Below are 22,745 nucleotides of genomic sequence, written 5' to 3'. Positions count from 1 at the left end.
TGGAACTCAAAAAGAGGAGTAGCTGGATCAGGCAGAAAACGCAGAGGTATAAACATGTCAGTCATGACTTGGACTCTTTTATGGAATGAGATAATTCTGTCAATTAATGATATATATATTTCTATTAACATGAAATGGTGGCATATGTATTTACATACAATATTTTCCAAAGGTCTTCAGAGAAGCACTGAATATACCTGCTTGTAAATTAACATTTTTTAATACTAAAATCTCATTCATGCAGAATAGGGGTCAACTTTGATGTGTGACATACTAAACATCTGATCTATGGTTAATGTTGAACACACCAGCTGTCTGCAGCATGAACAAAATACTCTGTTATGATTATTTTTGTTTTCATGTGACTATGCCAATCCAGAAATATCTATATGACATACAATTTGTTGGTTTATTTCATTTATTCGTTAGAAAATACTTGCATCTAAATTTAGGTGGATTTTAATAATTACAAAATATAATATTAAATATTACAGCATATTTAAAGTGTTTAGCAATGTTGTTTACTGCAGGTGTTTAACAGCTGTTTGCATTAAGGGCAGCTTCATTTAAAGATACATAGTACCCAAGAGAGGCAGTTTTTTAAAACTATATGCCAGGGTACTTTGATTTCAAAGAATTCACATTAAAATAAGAAAATTCTAAATTGCATCCATGAGCAAGTACCCAAGATTAAAAGTGCCTTCTCTGGGTTCCAAGTATGTGTTACTGGAACAGCACTAAGTAAAAAATACTGTCAATTAATATATTTTTTGTTTTCAGGAATGCATTCATGGTGTGTAATTTGTTTCACTACATAATACCTGTATCCAAAATTTAGAATGACTGTAAGAATTGGAAAATATTAATTTCAATACTACCCACCAACAGTAAAAGTGTCCATCAATACTGTATACCACTCTAATAAAGTATAATGCTTTCATTTTTGTGCAAGTCCAAGCAAATCGTATTTGCATTATATTTGTGTTTACTCTAAATGCAGTTTGTATTTAACACAAAGTTTTAATTTGATCTGTATTTGCCACTTTCCCAAATCATTTTCATATGTGGCCTTTCCTGAGCTATCTATAAGTTCACATCATTTCTGAAAATCTAGCTTGTAAAGCAGCATCTGCTTTGTTTTCTCTGACAACTCTTCTGATTTAGTCACAGATCTGACATCTGGTTGGTGCCCTGGTAAAGTTCTACATATTCAGTTAAATATGGGTACTTGTGCAAATGACATGCTGAGAATGCCACACACCTGACTCCTATTCAGTTGCGGCAGCACCTTAACGAAATTCCAAAATACACAATCAAAGTGTCACTTACAACCTATCTCTTTATATAAATATAGTCCAACAAGTTTCTAAATCCTCAGTGTTCTGTAACCTAATTTTTGTTTATCATGTAAGATGTTTGAAATTAACATATCACAGGATATTAAAAACTGAATCAGTGTGGGTAAACAGTTTTATACATGACCTATAATTAATTTCACAGATTCATAGAGAAAATGTTGATAAATTATCTGTAATTTGTTCCTCTAAATAATATAATTCTATTTGACAACAGCTTTGTATATTTATTTTTGCTACCTATCTATGTATCTATCAATCAATCTATCCATCAATTCAGTCCACTTGCAAGTTTGCACTCCTGACTGACTTAATGAATTCACTGTTACATATGGATTTGATGAGGATAGTATGAAGGTGAAGGATGAAAGAGAAATTAGCTTTTGTCAAGATCTAAAATAAGGGTGGGTGAGTGTCTAACAATAGAATCACTTTACACATATATGATAATGAAAAAGTCTTCTGCTTTATGGTGTTAATATTCTTATGTTATGTGTTTAGGCTTGAATAAAGAGTAACACAAGAAAGAGTGAAAACAACAAGCTTTAAAAAATATAATATTTTCCCTGGATAAATTCTGTAAAAATAAAAAAAATATGAACTTAAAAATGAACTTACGGTTTTATAGAATTAAATCCAAAAATTATCCAAGAATAACCCAAGAATAAAATTTTTGAAGCCCTAATAACAAAATGTTTTAATGATTTCAAGTTCAAGTCCCGACAAAGAATCCAAGATGGAAGATGATGATGTATGGTGTAACCTGTAGTGTTGATGTCTGCAGTTCATTGTAGAAACAAGAATTATCACTCTGGTTTTGGAAATCTGAATACAGTTTTAAAAAAACTGTCTTTGTTCAGGAATTTCACATGAGCACACATATTTTCCAGGAAGAAAAAAAATTTATCCTTTTGAATCCAAGTAATTTGAAATAACTCCAAACAGCACAACAGTGTAAAGAAACAGTCCTCTAAAAAGTATTCTAATACTGAGAATATCCCTCCACAACAACAGTTATATCATATTCTAAAATACAAAAGGGAGTCACGTGATCTTATTCCAGAACCTCATCAAAATTATGTACTTGTTAAAGATCACGTACACCCAGTGTGGCCCTGATGAAAACCAATCATTTTACTCTAAGAAGTAAAAAAAAATTTAAAACTTGTTTACCTCTTAAAGACATAGTCCCATCATAACCTCGACAATAACCAGTCATTTTAAAATAAAAATAGAACTTGTTTATGTGGTTGCTACTAATTTTGAATCAAGGTTAGGATCTAGATCAACACCTGGTGTTTACAAAACAAACAGTTACGGTCAAACTATTTCCTGGGAAAAAAAGTATCATCTCCAGTGAATAAATTTACATTACAATAGCATGTAATAAAAAGTAAAAAAAGTAAAACTGATAAACAATTAAATCGAAATAAATATGTATTAAATCAAGATTTAATTAAATCAAATATACATAACAATATTCAAATAGCTCTGAGTATTAGCAATGTTACACTGCTGTCAATTTTATACTCACCATTTTTTCACCAGCCACTGTGGCAAGGACTTGAGAGGAAAAGCACCATTTCAGCAGAATGATAGAATGATTGGACCAGTCACCTGGAGTGTCTTGTTTCAAGAATGTTATAACAGCTTCTTTCACTGGGAAAAAAATTCATTCAGCAATCAAGGTTTCAAAAACAGATGCCTGATTTTGATATGTTTGCTCATAATGATCTGAGTCTCTCAATATCATTTGTTATCACTATATCCTCTTTTGCTTTGAATTAGCAGTCACATGTACATAATGGACAAAATTTATGAGGATCTAAAGTGTCCACTACACATTCATTTCAAAGTACAAATAAACCAGTTTAAATTTTAACAAGAGAGAGTCTCTGCCTTGCTAGGAGATAGACGAATCTGAAGAAGACATCATATACAGGAAGTTCACATGAACAAACTATATAAGAAATTAAAACAGACATCATGTGTGTGTGCTTGTTTAATATGGGCCAAATTCATTTGGGTAATATAACTACTGGTGACATGTGGAAGGGTAAAAGTACAAGTCATCATGGATTTCTTTCTGTATCATTTTCACTAAAGAATTCCAGACATGATGATCAACATATTGACCATGAACCTGTTCTGCATATAGAGTTTAATAGGTTATCTTGAATAGTTTGGGATTGATACTCCATAACAATTCAAATGTGTATGATGGCTGGATGAATGAATGAACAGATTGATATAAGTCAAGTGTTGCAAATATATGTATGGTTAGGAAGGTTCTCCCCATAAACAAATTATAAAATGACAGCTGAATGGACAGATTGCTAAATGAAAACATATAAACATTGAAAATTTAGGAATTTCTAACAGCAAAAAGGCCTATCTAGACTACTAATCTAACGTGTCTAAAGTTTCACACAGTTATCTGGAACAATCTTGGAGTTCTGCTCTAAAGTCCTTTCATGGGCTTGCTCATGATTATCTTTCAAGTAGTTTTCAATCTAAGGAAAATGTACATATGTGTGAACTCAGCTTCATCTCAAAGATCAATTTATATTTACTAAACCAAATTCTGAATTTTATAAAAGTTTTGGTTTTCTGGAACCAAACTACGGAATTCCATTCCATCCTATATAAGGTCAGCTGACTCATCCAATGGTTTTAAGCACAGATAATTTTTTGTATAGTATTGTGTAATACAGTATTCCTCTTCTTTAAAACTATGTATTATCATGTAATCAACCTGTAATAACATATACTGATTCACTTACTTTATTATACACTGTAAAATATATCCCTCTGTAATGACTTATACAATGTATTATACTAGTAGTAGATCAATTATCTGGTTCAACAGCTTTTTTTCCTTAAAGACATGCCAACATGTAAAAACTGCACATTATATACATACAAATGCAGAAGGACTTACTAAGATAATAAAGTCATTACTACTACTATTTTTATTACTATTATTGGTAGTGGTGGTGGTGGTAGTGTACAAATTAAATCTAAGAAATTATCAATGACATTTAATTAATCTGTTAATTACAGCCTTAAAACATCATAAGCTAATGCCAAATCCATGGCTCACTATGATAAATCCTTATGCTTCTTTACTGTATATTAACCACAACCACCTACCCAGCAACCCCCACACCTCCCAGTTCTGAACCAAGATCCTGGGATCAGAAATTATAATCCATTACATCATTACATTACCATCACCTTCAAGGTATCATGGGACAGGTGTACTATCAAAGTCTCCATCAATAAAAGATGAAGTACACCTTTGTGCTTACTACTGATCTCTGGGTTCTTGATTTGGACACCTGTGGTTAATGCTAAAGGTCCAAGATGTTATAAATCTTACAGGATTACCAGATTACTAAAATCTGTCACTTTCTGTTTTGATGAATTCAACAAAATAACTCCTTATCACCAGGAAACCTCACAGCTATGTTTTCAAACATTTTTCAGAAAATCCCTAGTTTGAAGATATCATGATTTTACATTTTTTACTTGAGCAGCTAAATAAATCAGAGCATCCAGCCTTATTTAATCTGCCTGCCAAATGTTATGTTCTTATACACAACACTGATACAAATCTGACAAGGTAAATAAAGTCATACCCTCTACCTCCTCATCAGACAAATGTTCAAAGAAACTAGAGAACATAATTGTCAAGTTTCTTTCCACTAAATATTATATTTATGACTTTATCCAACTGGAAACTTGGATCTGATCATTCTGGAAATCTTGTCAGAGTTCTAATGCCATTGATACAAGTACTAACATCAAACACATAAAGTGAATAATTAGTGTAATGCATTAAGGTGTCCTCAGTTATATTCTTACCAAGTTCTGTCATGTCCTGAAAACGTTGACCTCCATAAGTACAGCACCACTAGAAAATTACAAACACAATAAATGCATGTATAAATCTATTATTATGCACCTATTTCATTAATATCTGAAAAAAATGCTACTCTGAACAAAATTTATGACCAATTTTCATTTTTTTAAAAATATTTTTGATTCAGGAATGTCCTCAACTTACTATCAATTGTAAAAAAAAATGTGACAGCTTTAAAGCTAATAGAGCTGTTTCAGACAGTTCTTTAACCTAGTTCATGATATGAGCTACATCCTTTGACATGCCACTCCTCTGTTAAAAGTAGACTTTTCTAATGTTAAAGAAAAACAAAAACATAGTGTGTGATTTGTTTAAGGAATAATAAACACCCAAATCTTAAGATGCTGATAGTTTTCAGTTTTGTATTGAGATTGAGAGTGGAATGAACAGCACAATTATAACCCCATACCATATTTAATATTTCCTCTATGTTGACACTAGTAGGGCATAACTGAATCTGGAGACTGTTGACCAATCAGTCTCAGTGACCTATAATTTTGGTCAGGTAGTTGTCTTAAATCAATTAATCTTTGGCATGATGGGGGCAAATCCTGTCACAGCACACTGCACCAGCCAAGCTCTGAATTTTTTCTACAGGAATAATTCAGGAAGAGAGACTTGAGGGAGTTTGTAGGGTTGTGAATATAAGCCTGATCCTGAGGATTGCTTTGACAATAAACACCAGCCAACACTCCATACATGCACCGTAGGAAGCGGGTATGATGTATATGGGCATAATAGTTGAATACATTCAAGTACTGACATAAATTGGGGGTCAAAATTGTTGTGAATGCATGAAACTTGGCAATAGCCCAGCTTGGCAATTTTCTATATGAATACATAAGGAAGAGAGACTTGAGGGAGTTTTTATGGTTGTGAAGAGTGTCCGACACCTGTGTGTTGAGCTGCAAGGGGATAATACGAGGTATACAGGGACACAGATAACCAAAACTCTATGTCTAACCTTGAGGACTGCCATGATAGTAAACATCAGCCGATTTGGCAATTTCCACCCCACCCCTGAACAGAGTTGGAATGGCACGCTATGCAAGAAATGTCCCAAATAAACAAAATGGTGGAAGGAGGGGAGGTAGGTGGTTCTTTCCACAAATAATGTTATAATTAAATGCAGGATCTACAATGAAAGGAACGCATCTCTACAGGCATTCCAGTTACTATATGATCAGTGCTCTAACAGACACAATATTTGATCACATGCTCCAACTCAGTCATGTGATTGGTTCAACATGATAATGTATCTAAATTTAGCTACTAGCTTATTAACATATACAGGCTGCAATTACATCATGTCTGGGCAGAGAAACGATAGTAGACAAAGAGGGGATCAGCAAGGAGCCAAAGAAGGATACATTGTGTATTACTTAAACTACATTTAATCAATTAAATTATAATTTAAAAATTAATAATGCATATTTTACTTGATATGTAACTGCTACTCACATCTGCAATTCCACCTCTATATATACAGACAGACAGACAGACAAATAGATAGACAGTGAGACAGACAGATATATAGATAGATAAGATAGCTAGCTATATAGACAGAGACAGACAGACAGACAGACAGATAGATAGATAGACAGACAGAAAGACAAACAGACAGACAGACAGACAGACAGATAGATAGATAGATAGATAGATAGATAGAGAGACAGATAGATATTGCTTTTACTGCTAAAAGGAATATGTAATGTTTCTGCGAAAGTGGGCATAATTCTTGTAGGCCAATTTGCATCTCAGCAACAAATGTCAAAGCGGACAGCAACTCCTGGGCAGGTAAAACTCTATTAAAAAAGAAATAAAGAATAACTAGTTAGATTGTAATCATGTTTGAAATGTACCTAAAAGATAGCCCCCCCCCCCAATAAAATGACAATGTGTAGATAATAATATTTACACAAGAGAGTTTATTATTTTACAACAAATTTATTTTACTTCCTTTATAAACATGTCTGTTTCCTTATTTCTGTGGCACCATGATTTAACAAACCTTGCTATTTTAATGTACAATATTACTACCTATCATTGATCTTAGGCAAAATATAAGTGTTTCTGGTCAGTCAACTATTCCTGTTTTTATTGTAGACCCTATCACATTTCTCCCCCAGGGTAACAAACAAAATTCCTAAGAAAAAAACAAATTAAAAAAAAAACTACCATCAGACACACATATTTTTGCGGGGCTTTGCATGTATGAGAATAAAACCGTAACTGTTACAAATCTCTTCCTAAAACATTTTAAAAGGACACAAAATTGTTCAACAAAGCATGAGTAGTGTCTCAATGAATAATAAAAATAGTGTATCAATAAAGCATGAGTAGTGTATCAATGAATAATGAATAATGTATCAATGAAGCATGGGTAATGTATCAATAAATCATGAGTTGTGAATCAATGAATCATAAGCTGTGTCTCAACAATGCATCAGCTGTATATAACGAATCATGAGTTGTGTATCAATGAATCATGAGTTGTGTATCAATGAAGCATGAGTAGTGTATCAATGAAGCATGAGTAGTGTATCAATGAAGCAGGAGTTGTGTATCAATGAAGCAGGAGTTGTGTATCAATGAAGCAGAGTTGTGTATCAATGAAGCAGGAGTTGTGTATCAATGAAGCAGGAGTTGTGTAACAATGCCAAGTACAAATGATAATTTTCAGCTTTCTTTACATCAGTAATTTATTCAACTGTATGTCAATAATATGCTATAATTAAATATGAGCTTAAATTTGTTGATGCTAAAAATTTTGTGATTTACAGTAATATAAGAGTGATTATCCAAATGATAATTATCTAATATTTCACATGGATCGACAAAATCTTAATCTGAATAAGGGGGTCTTCTCAGTGATGATCAGGGAGGTATCAAATGTGTTGATTCCATGCACATTAACTACATGCTGTTTGGCAGTCAAGTGCATATCACAAGCATGTAACCACAGGCTGTGTGGCTGACAAGTGCATATCACAAGCATGTAACCACAGGCCATGTGGCTGACAAGTGCATATCCTAAGCATGTAACCACAGGTTGTGTGGCTGACAAGTGCATATCACAAGCATGTAATCACAGGCTGTGTGGCTGACAAGTGCATATCACAAGCATGTAACCACAGGTTGTGTGGCTGACAAGTGCATATCACAAGCATGTAACCACAGGCTGTGTGGCTGACAAGTGCATATCACAAGCATGTAACCACAGGTTGTGTGGCAGACAAGTGCATATCACAAGCATGTGACCACAGGCTGTGTGGCTGACAAGTGCATATCACAAGCATGTAATCACAGGCTGTGTGGCAGACAAGTGCATATCACAAGCATGTAATCACAGGCTGTGTGGCAGACAAGTGCATATCACAAGCATGTAACCACAGGCTGTGTGGCAGACAAGTGCATATCACAAGCATGTAACCACAGGCTGTGTGGCAGACAAGTGCATATCACAAGCATGTAACCACTGGCTGTGTGGCAGACAAGTGCATATCACAAGCATGTAACCACAGGCTGTGTGGCTGATAAGTGCATATCACAAGCATGTAATCACAGGCTGTGTGGCAGACAAGTGCATATCACAAGCATGTAACCACAGGCTGTGTGGCAGACAAGTGCATATCACAAGCATGTAACCACAGGCTGTGTGGCAGACAAGTACATATCACAAGCATGTAACCACTGGCTGTGTGGCAGACAAGTGCATATCACAAGCATGTAACCACAGGCTGTGTGGCTGACAAGTACATTATTACCATTTTAAATAATGCACAAACTTTCATCACTTGTGAGTCAAGTTATACTTTGGCCAAAAGTTAGGTGTTAAAACCCAATTGATGTTTTTTTAAACATTAGATCTGTCAGTAAGAGAGTGCTTATGGAATATCCCCTGCCAGAGAGGTAATACTTTAATAAATACCTATTTTTATATGTGATTTAAATGTATACCAAGTTTCATGAAGATGCATCTAATGGTTCAGAAGGTACTGTCACAAGAGTGATGGAGACAGATTGACCATTTTTTTTATAAAAATTGGGGATAACTCTTGAAATACGGATCAGACAGATACCCTTCTTTTATAATATACATCGTCTATTCAGGATACAAAATATCAAGTTAAATGTTCAAGCACATTTGAAATGAAAATACAAATCCTGCATCATTCAGAAAGTCTTGTCAAGATATAAATGCATACCAAGTTTCACGAATATATCTCAAGTGGTTCTGTAGAGGGTGGCTAGACAAGAATGTAAAAGACCGATGGGCATGCACAACTTATACTAAAATAAAGAAAAACTTTTAAAATGCTGATCAAGCAGACTCCATATTTAACAGGACTCAATTTCTAGTCATGATATAAACCCATACCATAGTTTTGTGTAGATATCTTAAAGTGTTTGGGGGATTTTATGTACACAAAAGTGTGATGGACAGATGAACCAGCCGACTTCAAATTCACCCCTTTGCCCTCCCCAATAAAACTTGGAATGCAAATTTGAAGAAAATCCTTTTGCATACTTTCAAAATGATTTTGCCTATAAAGAAACATATCAACTCATATTTAAACAGAACTGGAACTCTCCCATAAATGAATATTTGCATAGAGTATAATGAAGTTCCTACACCTAGATCGCTGCATAATGATCCAACTGCCAAGTTATCTGTTAAGAACATATGCCTCCAAAAAAGAAGCTTTATTGCATTGATGAATGTGCATTTCAGATTTAGAACAATATGTAATATGCACAATTAAATAGTACATGAGATAAATGCTAACAAAAGACATAAATTAAAGTGCTCAAATAACAACAATTACAACAACTGCCTAGGACTTTGACAAAGGGGATACCAACACCGTGGTGACTGCATAGGTTCATTCTGTTCTTCAATAGATGAGCTGATAATTGAATGTATTTAATTAACATTTTTAAAAGGAATAGGGATAATTTTGTTTTAGGCTGACTTTGGAAAATATTGACCATCTGGTCTCATTGACGTGGGCTTTATGCACCCTTTAACTAAACTTCTGTACTGAAGCCATTATTTTCTTTTCTGACTTACTATGACCTTATTCTATGACCTTTACACTGCAAAATATAGTTTCCTTTCTTACCAGAAATGCAAGCGATACTAAAATTTTGTCAAAGAATTTATTCTAGCACAAAAGTTCTCTTGCAAACCACTTTTTTTTGTGGTCATAATGACCTTAATCTTGGACCTTTAGATCCCATAAATCAATATGCCTCTGTCTTAACTGCAAGCCCACTAAAACCATTGGGAAAGGTACTTTTATAATTTTTCAACCACAGTAAGTTATGGTGACCCCAAAATCAATAGGTCAAATCTTGACCTTGCCTCAAATGCAAGTCATCCCCAATGTTTATGGTTTGTTGTGTAGCACTGGTAGGAGTTATTTTGTGGAAACCATATTCCTGCAAGAAGACCCTCTGACATTGACCTTTGGCCATTTAATACCAAAATCAATGGTGACTTCCTTGTCCCAAATGCAAGCCATCAACAAAGCTTCAAGAAGTCATTTAGCACCAAACTATTAGTATTATAGTGGAAACTGTTTTTCCTTCTTTCAATCTCGGTTACCTTGACATCTGAATAGGTGACTTTCTTATCCAAATGCAAGCCACCCATAAAGAGTAGTCCAGTTAGGTGATAATGATCTCAAGATACTGTGCAGAAATATTTTTCTTCTTCTTAAGAGTCACTACAACCTTGATCTTTGACCCCAAAATCAATAAGTGTCTTTCTTATTTCAGATGCAAGCTGTTAACGAAGTTTGGTTCAGGTATCTCTGGTATACAGGTCAAGTTACCGTGTGGAAGCAGCTTTCCTTCTTTTTGGTCCCTGTGACCTTAACCTTTGATCCTTGATGGCCAAAATGAATAATTTTCTTCCTTGTCCCAAATGCAAGCTACTTGAAATGTCTAGAAATGGTCAATGATGAAAAACTCAGGTTACTGTGTGGAAATAAAATCAGGAACTTAAGGACTGGCAAACGGACTGACAGACATCACCACATGATATGCTCCACCTAATGGCAGGTATATGTAATATTTTCATTCAAAATTAAGTCTTTGCAATTTTGTAATCCAAATAAGGCAACATATGCCTTTTATGTTCTTTGCAAGAATCATTAGGTGGGCTAACATTTAATACACTCACACATTTCCATGGCAATAGGACAGGTACAAAACAAAGAGGTATATCTGTAGAGTATCAACTGACAAGTTGTTTTCAGCAAATGCCTTTGGGATTTCTGTAATCCTCCCTGAAATTACAATTTATAAATTTGTACCTCACTCAAACAAGATCAATCTAGCGCTACTTTGATGGCCCACACCATGACAAACCCACATGTTTCTAACAATATATATATATATATATATATATATATATATATATATATATATATATATATATATATATATATATATATATACACACAGTGTAACCCTGTTATAACACAGTAGCTGGGAGCCAAAGGACCTGACCGTGTTATAGACCGAACAATGTTATAAGCATCCAATTCAGTTAGCTGAAGGAAATGATGCATGTACCCCCAGAAATTTGTGGATAGGTAGGTTAGGTAATAAATGCAGGCACAAAAATACATGCTTCATTGGCACAGTTACCATCTTAAATCAATACATATTAAATGAAAAATAGACCTGTAGTGAAAACAGAGAGGATATATATAATATTTTACTTTATTCAGAGAACCATGCATTAGTACATATACATCGATACTGTTTATATATACGTGTCAAATGTATAGCATGAATAGAGTATCAACACTGTGTACTCACCCGTGAATCTCATCACAATCCACAATACAAGTAATTCCATCAAAACTATGCACACACAGAGATTTACAATATTCAATAATTTTGTCACAGGTCATATAGGTGTGAATTCAGTGGAAAAAAATAGCACAATCAAGAAATGAATGATAAAGCACATTACTTTTCAGTACTTCCCAAGTCAGTAAAAGGTGTTAGTTTGCATTTTAAGCCACTGTTGGTAGTGTTTGTAAGCATATACTTTTTTCCTGCAAAAAGGAAACTTTCATGGCACAGTTAACGTGTTCCAGTCACATTGGAAAATGAAACAATCCACCAGATTCCATTGCTTTTATTTAAATTTGGTACTGACTTTCTTTGAAGAAAGGCTCTTTCTTTGTTTTTATTGAAGAGTGTAGTCTGCTTTCTTTGAAGAAGGGTGCATGCATTATTGAAGTCACCACTAAAGGACTGTTTTGGAGAACTAAACAAATGCCCGTTCCTTACTGTGGTGGCAACATCATATAACTGTATTGCTTGATTGAGACTGAATGTTTTTAGTTACTGTTCCTCCCTGCCTAATGAATAGACCAACAAGATCTTGTTATATTTTTATATTATTTTTTTTACATTTGTGGTAGGGGAGTGATGCTGCCTTCTATGCATGCGTCAGAAATATAAAAAAAGGTCAACAGACGATAGAGACAAAGGTGTTCTGGTCTGATGACAGAGATTACTACAGAAAATGTGAGTGTTCTGAAGTACATAATTTGGAAGGAATTTTGCTTACCATCCACATACAAATGTCAGTCTGTGTAAATATATTAATTACTATTAAGCGGCCAAAAATCCCACGAAAGATAGATTATGAGATAATGACTCATATGGTTGATCTCTGCTACCAGAAATGTAAAAAAAAAGAATCAACAAATGCAGATATCTCACAACATACAAAATTCATGCTAGATGTCGTTGTTGTTGTTCTAGGTTTTACGCCATTTTTCAGCACAAGATAGGCTATACATGGCGGCCAGTATAACTGGTGGAGGAAGAACCCTGGAAAACCCAGGGAAGAACCACCGACCCATGAGAAGCTACTGGCAGGCTTTCCCACGTACCCATGCTAGCCGAGAATGTTAGATGTCAACATAAGCTGACTACGATATAACAGTGCACTGTTAAGGTGGTCTGAATGGACAAAGAATTTGTTTATGTAATAATAGATAAATTTCAGTGCATTTTATATCAAGTTTGTGGCTTCCTTTCATGGGGCCTCTGAATTTCTCTACTCAAAACTAACTGTTGTATATACAAGTTTAAACAGCCAACAATGTAGCCAATTTAAAAAAAATCACCAGATGGTATATTTTGCCGCCAATAAGGGGAAAAAAATCACTATTTGTGACATTGGTGAAGCCCTGCATGGTCCCTGATTTTTTTCATGTTAATTTCCATACTTTTAAGAAGATTTTCTTTTTCATATACGAGAAAAATACACATAAAATTTCAGGAGCCACGCCACAATCATCTTGTATTATTCATACGTGATCTCTTCCCCAAAATGATAATAAACCTTTTATGGTTTTTTTTTGTACCTTTAAGAAAGAATTTTTTGGAGCACAAGAAAAATACATGTATATGAAACTTCAGGAGCCATACCATGACCATGTTATATCCAAATATATGTTATAATGGAGCGTGCTATAGTCTCACCATATATATATGTATTCTCTACCTGTTGGCCATCATACACACATTATAACCCAAAACAGGTTTAATATTTTTTATTCAGAGCATAGTCAACAACTACAAAAATAACATCTACTTTCATTAGTCTGCAGGAGCCATTGTAAACTTGATCAGAAAATAAATTCTGACCAAGGTGATACTGGTCCCTTTTAAATCCTAAAGATTATTGCCACTCTTTTATCTGTACATATGAATTTGTAATAATTTTGAATGTGAAATTTCAACATTTAACTGGCATTATATGACCAATACTGTGCAGAAATATTGTAAAACCACCAACACACCTAAACTATCTACCTACCAATACATGTATCTCTTTCTCTGTTACTTACAATGAAGACCATTCAAGCCAGACTGAAGCCAAATGTCTATGTTTGCCATGTCCAGCTTCTTTCCAAGGATAAAGTTGAAAGTATTTCTTAGATAAGTGTGCACATTCTTCTCAAGAAGTGGTTCACTGCTGGAAAGATTAAGAACCAGTCTCATATTTCTAAAGAAAAACATGGATTAAGTGAGGCAAATTCAAAACAAAGACTGCACACAAACTATAATGAGAATCACTATTTACTGATTTCTTAGATTAGCATTTATTTGGGTACTATCATTTATGGGTTGGGAAAGGTATGCCATTGTCTTCAAATACTGATAATTTTTCATGCAGTAATTATAGGTTACTGCATTTGTAAGGGAAAATATGAACAAGTTTTTCGAATGGAAATAATGCACAACCTTGGGAGTACAGTATATCCATCTGACAAAATGAGTTCATATTTTCCCAAACAAATGCAGTAACCTTTTTATTATATGCTCATTTTCTTATTCTCCTTAAGGCTTAATTATATAAACAAAAATATACTTCAAGAAACAAAGTAACTGAATTTATGCCATATTCCAAACTAAATACACATGTACAAATTCACCAGTACACAACAACATTATTAATGTGCACATAACTCAGCCCAGATAAATCTGAACTTAGTTCAATGCTTGGTATCACTTTCAAAAGAAAATGGCATTTTGGTCTACTTAAAATTGAAATTTAGATTCATATTGTGAATGAATGTGCATTGCAACAACTTTTCCATTTAGTCTGGAATGAATAGATTTTGATATTTTTGTCGATTCATCTAAGTTTCGTGAAAATTACTGGATTTATCTGTGTCAATTCTACATGAAGTACATCTGATTTCAGCAGTGAGGGAGCAGTGTGTTCACATCTGCAAGCGTGTTTCTGTTATGTCATTGAATGTCTGAAATCATAATGTTGGAAAAATATGAAGTTTTTCAATTGCAATTATCAAAAAGACACAATGGAATATAATGTTTATTTCAATTTGATTTCAGTAAGTAGGATATAATTGCACTTGGAATATAGTTGAAATTACAGTACAATTTCAAAATGTGTAATCATATTTGAGAACCCATGACATGGCTCATGTAATTCAGTTTGCAGAACTAAGAAAGTACATTTTGTGGAAATTCAGAATGTAAAACTGTAAGTATATTTTGTGCCATTCTTATTACCAGCTAAAGAAGACAGTTTATTCCTTGTCATTTGCATGTTATTTGTAGGGACCCAGCACTTGTATGACCTGTCTGACATCTATCGCTAGCCTAAATTTGAAACATCGCATCAAAAATGTTATTGTGGCATCTGGCAAAGCAGCTGGTATGTCGCAGTCAATGAAACATCTACTTTTGTTCATTCAGAAACAAATTTAATCAACCAAAATGTAAAGCATCTACTACATGAATGTACATGATTTGTTTACAAAGTAGTTCCTAATACACTATTGGCACAAGTACACATGAGTGCAATATAATAAAATACTGCATGATTCTGACAATGTAAAGTGAACAAAGAGAAAAATGAGCACAAATTAATTCGTTTTTTTTAGTAACCACAAAATCAACAAAAATCCATCCACTACAGTAACTGTGAACATGAAGCTCTCCAACCTTCAAACATGGAATCCTGTGGACAAAGTGGAAACACAGCATCTAAACATGCAAAAATATATGTGAATGAATAATTCTCTCCAAAAGTGAAGAAGCTGATAATGGGATATAATGTGACCCATTAAATGTGCAAGTTTTCTGAACAGCTAGATAAACATTAGCAATTCATAAATTGACAGTATACTTTATTTTATGGCATGGAAAGGAACTTGAATACAGAATCAAATAAAAAAAATTCAAGCAATTAAGCTCAAAAAAATATAAGGCACTGAAAATTTCATTTTTGTGGAGAGAGGTGAAACAGAGGTTGTAATTTAGAAATGAACCCAAATATGTGATGGCCTTTAAAAATGAATGTAAGTATAACTTGATTCTTAATGTATGGAAAGTACAATTATTTTGGCCTTCTGCACATACTAATTAAAAACAAGAAATTGTTTAAATAAGGCAACAGAGTGCAACAATACAGTGATCAAATAAGGCAACAGAGTGCAACAATACAGATCTTAAGATCTGGTTACCTGTAGGTCTCTAGCCCTCTCAGCCAGTGGAAAGATAAAAAAAGTAAAAAATAGCAAGTGGATCTTAGTAGTCTGAGAGTCATCTATTCAATCACCAATTCTGAATATGGGTTAAACATTTGTAATTAACATTCCCATTTAAAAAGTATTTTTGGTGAAAAACAAAGATATTTGGCACAAGAAAAGTTTTATACATTATTGAAAATTATTACAATTGTGAAAATATGCTTTGCTGAAAATTAGAGGGTTCAGATAGCTTGACCAATTATGGCCCTTTGCCACAGATTGAAGTCTTAATATGCAACAATATTAATATTAATTCCTGTCAAAGATATGTTCTCTACAATTATTGATATGTAAATTCAACAAGAGAAACTTGCGCATAGGAAGATAAATCCTTCCAAATAAATGCAAACATGATAAAGTACAAAAGCTATCAAATGGAAAGATAACTGTAACACATGAAAAATTTACTTTTAGGGAAATATCTGTACCCTAACTGTACCCTAACTTACCCAAGAGCAACAAAATTGTCAATTACAGCCACCAGAAAGTCAGACTGGCATAATCTTACAAATATATCTGCTTCAAGATCAGGGTCAAGGTCATGCAACAGGCATAATATCTCCAGGGTCATATGAAAGGAGTCATGATTCAGTCTATCCCAATACATCTGAAACACATATGGTGAAATATGAACCACATATTTGGTACAAAAAGCCCAATTTTATTCAAAATGAAAAATTAGCACACTAAAATATATTATTAACACGGATTTAAAGTGATCAAAGAGAAATTCTGTTGTATTAAAAATGACTTCATCTTAACCTGGAATGTAGCCTTTAGTAGGCATCTCATTTGGGAGATTTTTACTAAAAGTGCTAAAAATCACCAGAAAAATTATTACCAGTACAAGCAAAATATTTTTGCCCCAAAACGTCCACTGTTCAATTATTATAATATGAAAAATTAAAGCACTTAGCTCCCATTTCCCACTGCATTATATGGCCAATAAAATGTTACATGTGCCATTAAAACCACCAGATAAAGAAAATCAAAATTTGTCAAGGGAAATTATGTCCCAGACACCTCAAGCAATTTTGCTTGCCCATGTAGCCCTGGTTAATATATGCTTTACTGTGTACCTTAACCTGTAAAAGATAAACATACAAGCTAATAAATCATTTGTTTTACTGCAAATCCATCAAAGTACTAAAAGTAACTTGCACAAATGTCTAGATGAACAAATGAAAAATCTTGTTGATCATAGTAAAATGAAAGACAAGAAAAAAAAGATTAAAATTTCAAAAGCAATATGATGAGTTTGCTAATGAAACATACCAAAACAAGGGGTAAATAATTCTGATCAATAATTTGTGCCAGCAGTTGTTTTATGGATTTCAGAGTGGATCTGTTGCCTTGGATTATCTCCCCTGGTGCTGCAAAATTGCTCTCACAGGTAGCTGGGTCGCTATTGCAACTAGTAGCAAGTCTAGAGTATAAAAATGTCAATAAATCTAGAGTAAATATGGTATACATTTGCATCATGACAACATTTTATGTACCAAACAAGATTTAGCTTTGCCTCTAAGAAGATTTAGCTTTGTTTCAATAATATAAACTGCTCCAGTGGCCTAGTGGTTGGAGCATCCGCCTCGGAAGCGGGAGGTTGTGGGTTTGAACCCCGGTCAAGTCATACCAAAGACTTACAAAGATAGTACTAACAGCTGCCTTGCTAGACGCTCAGCATTAAGAGGTTAGTGTTAGGACTGGTAGGCCTGGTGTCAGGATAATGTGACTGGGTGGGGCATCATGCTACATGTCTGCAGCATGATGCCCCAGTGCTAGACATCACTATAAACTGCCACACTGCATACATGATAGCAATATGACTGAAAAATTGTTAAAGCTGCGTTAAAAATCCTAATCACACACTCAATAATATAATCAGACATTTGGTCCAGGTGCAGTTCTAAACTAAACTTGTGCAGAAATCATTATTTTCTTACTGGATTTACAGTGACCATAACCTCTGACCCAGAATCTAATGAACTTCAAGGAACATACTCTAGAATAAGAGTTACTTTGCAAAACACATTTTTCTCTGAGCCACAATGACCCTAACCTTTGAACTGTTCACCCCTAATTCAACAGGCCTCTTACACACTTAAAGTTAAAGGTACTAATGTTATCATGCAAAACAAAATTCTTCTTTCAAAGTGACTTTGACTTTGCACATTTCAAAAAATGTAGCAGTCATCCACAAACTCTGGTGACAATACAAGGTTGATAACTGAAATTTGTTGTGCAGAAACCATTTTCTTCTTTCAGTCACAGTGACCCTGTTTTTCAACCTTTTGACCCCAAAATCTACAGACTTCTTCCTTATTAAAGCCAAGTCATCTGTAATGTTAGGTCCAAGTCTGTGGTGTAGAACTAATGTTACTGTGTAGAAACCATATTTCTTCTTTCATACAAAGTAAACATGACCTCAAACTTTTAGATCTCAAAATCTGCAGGCTTCCTCCTTACCCAAAGTGCAAGTCAGTCAAACAATTTGGTCCAGGATTGTCATGCAGAACTAATGTTATTATGTTGAAATAATTTTTCTTCTTTCATTCAGTGATCTTGGCCTTTGACCTTTGACCTTTTGACCTAAAGATCAATAGGCTTCTTATTTACACAAATTGCGCTCTATACATAAAGAATGGTCCTGGTATATGATATAGTACTAATCTTACTGTTTGGAGACCATTTGTTTTCTTTCAGTGTCTCTGACCTCCTGATCCTGAAATTAATAGAATTCTTCCTTATCCCAGGTGCATGCCATTCAAGTTTGATAACTGCAGGTCATGAAGAACTTGACCGATGTTGCAGAAGCCATTATGTTCTTTCAGTTACAGTGTCATGACCTTGGTTCTCTCCACCAAAGAAAATTACCTCGCTGTATCCATACTCAAATTACAAGTCATCCATAAAGTTTGGAAACTAGATGGTGGACAACTCAGGTTATTGTGCAAAATGAAATTAGTAACACACAAATGGACAGACAGCATTACATTATAGATTTGGCCTTATGGCAGCTGTATAGTAAATCCTCACTATTACTTATGTCAAGATAAAATAACTCTTCATTCTATATTATTATCAGTAATATTTCAATAATTTATTGCTGCTAACATCATGAAAATATTCATCAAATCATGTAACAATTGACAACTACAGCATCATAAAAATATTCTCCTTGGCATAAATTGTTGTATGTACCAATCTCTGTTATAATGGTTGCAACTAGTCTAGCTCATCCAGTCTCTTGCCTGCCTCTAGTCTGATGGCGAGATTTTCACTCTGAAGTGAAATTATTAACTATGCATATTGTATGTGGTCAGTTTGAAACATACAACAAAATTATAAATTGTGCATTTATGTTATCTAAGTTTTAATTAATGTCAACTAATCTGTTAAACAATCAGCAACTTCATCATATTATTTTTTATAAGCCTAGATTTTAGCACTGCTATCACTGGTATGGACCTTAACCAGACCTTGTGTAGCAAGCCATGTGAGATCTGGTTAAACAAGACTAGGTTTCAGCCTGCCTTTCCTCCTTCTGTAAATACTGACTGAAGTCAGTTGTCATTATCAATCAAATATTGTGTATAGTCATTATAATTGAAGTATAAATGCTTTTATGTGCATTAAAGCCAAATGGAAATGTATTTCATCTTCAATTTTCTGATATTTTTACATTTTGCAACAAAACCTTCATATAAAAATCAGATGAATGTGATGAAGTACTTAAAGTTGTTACACACCTGATCAGTATAAAAGAATACTTTTGCAACAAATAGACTACCTGACCTAATGCCACGGCCTCTTGCTACTTTTTTTGAACAAAAAAGTTTTCTTTCTTTCCAAACCAAACAATGGACTGAATGAAGTGGAACCTTCAAGTTCTCTGCAACATTAATACTAATTGCTTGGACTGAATTAAATAATGGACTTGGATCCAACAGTAGCATCAGCTATAATTATGAATAATATTTTCTTTCCTTGTTCAATTAAGAAAGTATGAATGCTATTTTCCACATTTAATTATGCAGTCTGTTTTTATCTCAGGAAATCAAAAATCACCTGCAAGAGCTCAAGAGCAATCTCTGAAAAGTAATAAGGAGCTCCATCTGTGTGTTCATACTGTCATGTACCAATGTCTTGTTGTCCCTCGCTCCAGGATGAATCCTGCAGGGGGTGGGGACACTCAGCTGGTCCCAGACCTTCTTGCTAATGGATTGGACCATCTGCCCTATCTCTTGGAAAGGGACTGGTAACAACAGGTACTCTTTTCTATAAAGATATAAAGAAAATATTTTCAAATTTATGTGTCCTATAAGCAAAGATTTAATGGAAAGAGCATCAGCCTCGGATGCAGAAGGTAGCAGGTTCGAACCCAGGCAGAGTTGTACCAAAAACTTATAAAAATGGTACTGACAGCTGCCTCGCTAAGCACTCAGAATTAAGAGTTTAGTGTTAGGACTGGTAAGCAAGGTTTCAGGATAATGTGACTGGGTGGGATATGATGCTACACATCACTATAAACTATCACATCGCAGACATGGCAGCAATATGACTGAAAAACTTAATGCTAAGTTAAAAATCCAACTCATACACACAGCAGACTTAAACACACATGGGTAATAATAATAATAATAATAATAATAATGACTTTATTTAAAGAGGGTGACATAATCAGTTGCATGGAACTAATCTTCTTTGTGGCCCTTTATTATATACATATTTCTGTTCAGAGTACATGTATATAATTACACACACACACACACACACACACATACACATTCTTGTAAAACCTACAAAAACATGATTTTTACCATCAAAATGGGGACATTTTTATTTTAACAAATTATGAGTGATAAAGATCTATTTTAATATGCATTTGATACATACATGTCTTTTCTAATTGATTTATGGTTGATTTCCAAGAAACACTGTATGAGAATCTTTACCATCAGAACAGGGATACACACATATACAGAATGGGGATACACACATATACACAGTGCTGGATATTATACAATCAAATAGGGGACAGTCAATAAGTATGTATTTTGATTCTAAATAGAAATCAATTCAATCAAAATACTGCAGTAATCTCACCTCATGCACATAGTTCCCATCCATATTAACAAACTAAATTAAAATTATCATGTTGAATTTTTATATAATGTTTCTTGAATATATAAGTAAAATTCATGTCCAGGAGTTTGAAGAAGCTGAATTGTCAGAATTTTGTGAAAATACAGAGAATGAGTCCCTTTTTCTAAAATGAAATAATCAAAGATCTGCATGCCAATCTTCAATCAATCAATTAAAGGATTTAAGTCGCCTATGCAACTAGTGCTTTTGTGACTGGTTAAGTCTCGAAGGTTGAGATTTTCAATTGATCAGGACTGTAGGAATGGAGCCACTACAGTCCCGCTTTTACGTGCGAATGTCGCACTTTTCAATTCATGAACATGTCCGGCCAAAGAAAGAAGGCAAGGGGCCTGTGGGATGCGAAACGCCACTGGAAAGCTGTATGCCCAGAAACAGCAAGCGCGTAAAATCAAATCAAGTCCAGTTGTATTAGTGGACAGAAATCTATTCCAATGGTGCGTAAGCCACTCATGTAATTTTCCTAATCCTATGAGTTGTGTAATTTTGATTTTCCGAAGAGTTGTCAATCAGCTGGGTGTCAGGAACCCTATACGTGTTTGGGTCACGCTGTGTTTACTTTCAGTTTTCACTTTTGATGGTGGTATACAAAGGATCGAGTTAAGGTTGTGGGGATAGAGCTTTTATCGAAAGAGGTCTTCAATAGCCAAAGATAGAACCTCATATCAATTGGCAATTTGAAAGTCAATGTCTGTTTTCTTCTTTACTCCTTCTTCATTCTGTGTTACCCTCTTTCTTTCTTCTTCGTGCTGTTGTAGTGTTTGGCTGTTTTGCTCGAGTTTGCTGTTCTGCTTCGACTCCCATTGCCTTAGATCTTGATGTTTGCGACTGGGTTTTATTGCCACGATTCTTTGTTTAATAGCAATATTGAATCTGGAAGGTATATTGTGCCCCTTTTGTTGTATAAATTAGTATGTTTGGTCTGAGTATCAGTGTTGGATTTATATGTCGAGTTAATAATTGGGGATTGTGTTGTTGTTGTTTATTTAGTTCCGACTTGTGTGGGGGGCCTGAGATTGGGCTTAGGTCACCTTATAGTCTTAAGATGGTTGAGGCCTAAGAATTTTGTGTGTTTATTTATATCTTACCACTCTTGTTGTCGTGTATATCTGGGCCTGATGGCGGGGGTTTGCCACCTTTATAATATGTATACATAGTTATGGGAATATGTTGTTTTTCTCAGACCATGATGGTTAGTAT

The 22,745-nt window shown here is 34.3% G+C and overlaps 1 protein-coding gene across 4 annotated transcripts in view; it reads right to left on the bottom strand.

Annotated features, from left to right (window-relative positions):
• LOC149803010 (meiosis inhibitor protein 1-like) overlaps positions 1 to 22,745 on the bottom strand; it is a 216,338-nt gene that overhangs the window by 62,816 nt on the left and 130,777 nt on the right. For all 4 annotated transcript variants that reach the window (XM_089952558.1, XM_089952560.1, XM_089952559.1 and 1 more), the window contains 8 exons: positions 20,451 to 20,660; positions 17,658 to 17,808; positions 16,832 to 16,989; positions 14,169 to 14,296; positions 11,471 to 11,576; positions 6,974 to 7,085; positions 5,223 to 5,271; positions 2,890 to 3,014 (listed from right to left, as the gene is read on the bottom strand). In XM_089952558.1, coding sequence (XP_089808684.1) covers positions 2,890 to 3,014; positions 5,223 to 5,271; positions 6,974 to 7,085; positions 11,471 to 11,576; positions 14,169 to 14,296; positions 16,832 to 16,989; positions 17,658 to 17,808; positions 20,451 to 20,660 — 1,039 coding nt within the window. The remainder of the gene's footprint in view (positions 1 to 2,889; positions 3,015 to 5,222; positions 5,272 to 6,973; positions 7,086 to 11,470; positions 11,577 to 14,168; positions 14,297 to 16,831; positions 16,990 to 17,657; positions 17,809 to 20,450; positions 20,661 to 22,745) is intronic.

This window comes from Sinohyriopsis cumingii, chromosome 3 (assembly GCF_028554795.1).
Source record: "Sinohyriopsis cumingii isolate HCF-2022 chromosome 3, ASM2855479v2, whole genome shotgun sequence".
NCBI lineage: Eukaryota > Metazoa > Mollusca > Bivalvia > Unionida > Unionidae > Sinohyriopsis > Sinohyriopsis cumingii.
The sequence above is the reverse complement of the archived record's forward strand: the minus strand, read 5'-3'. Positions and strand labels throughout refer to the sequence as shown.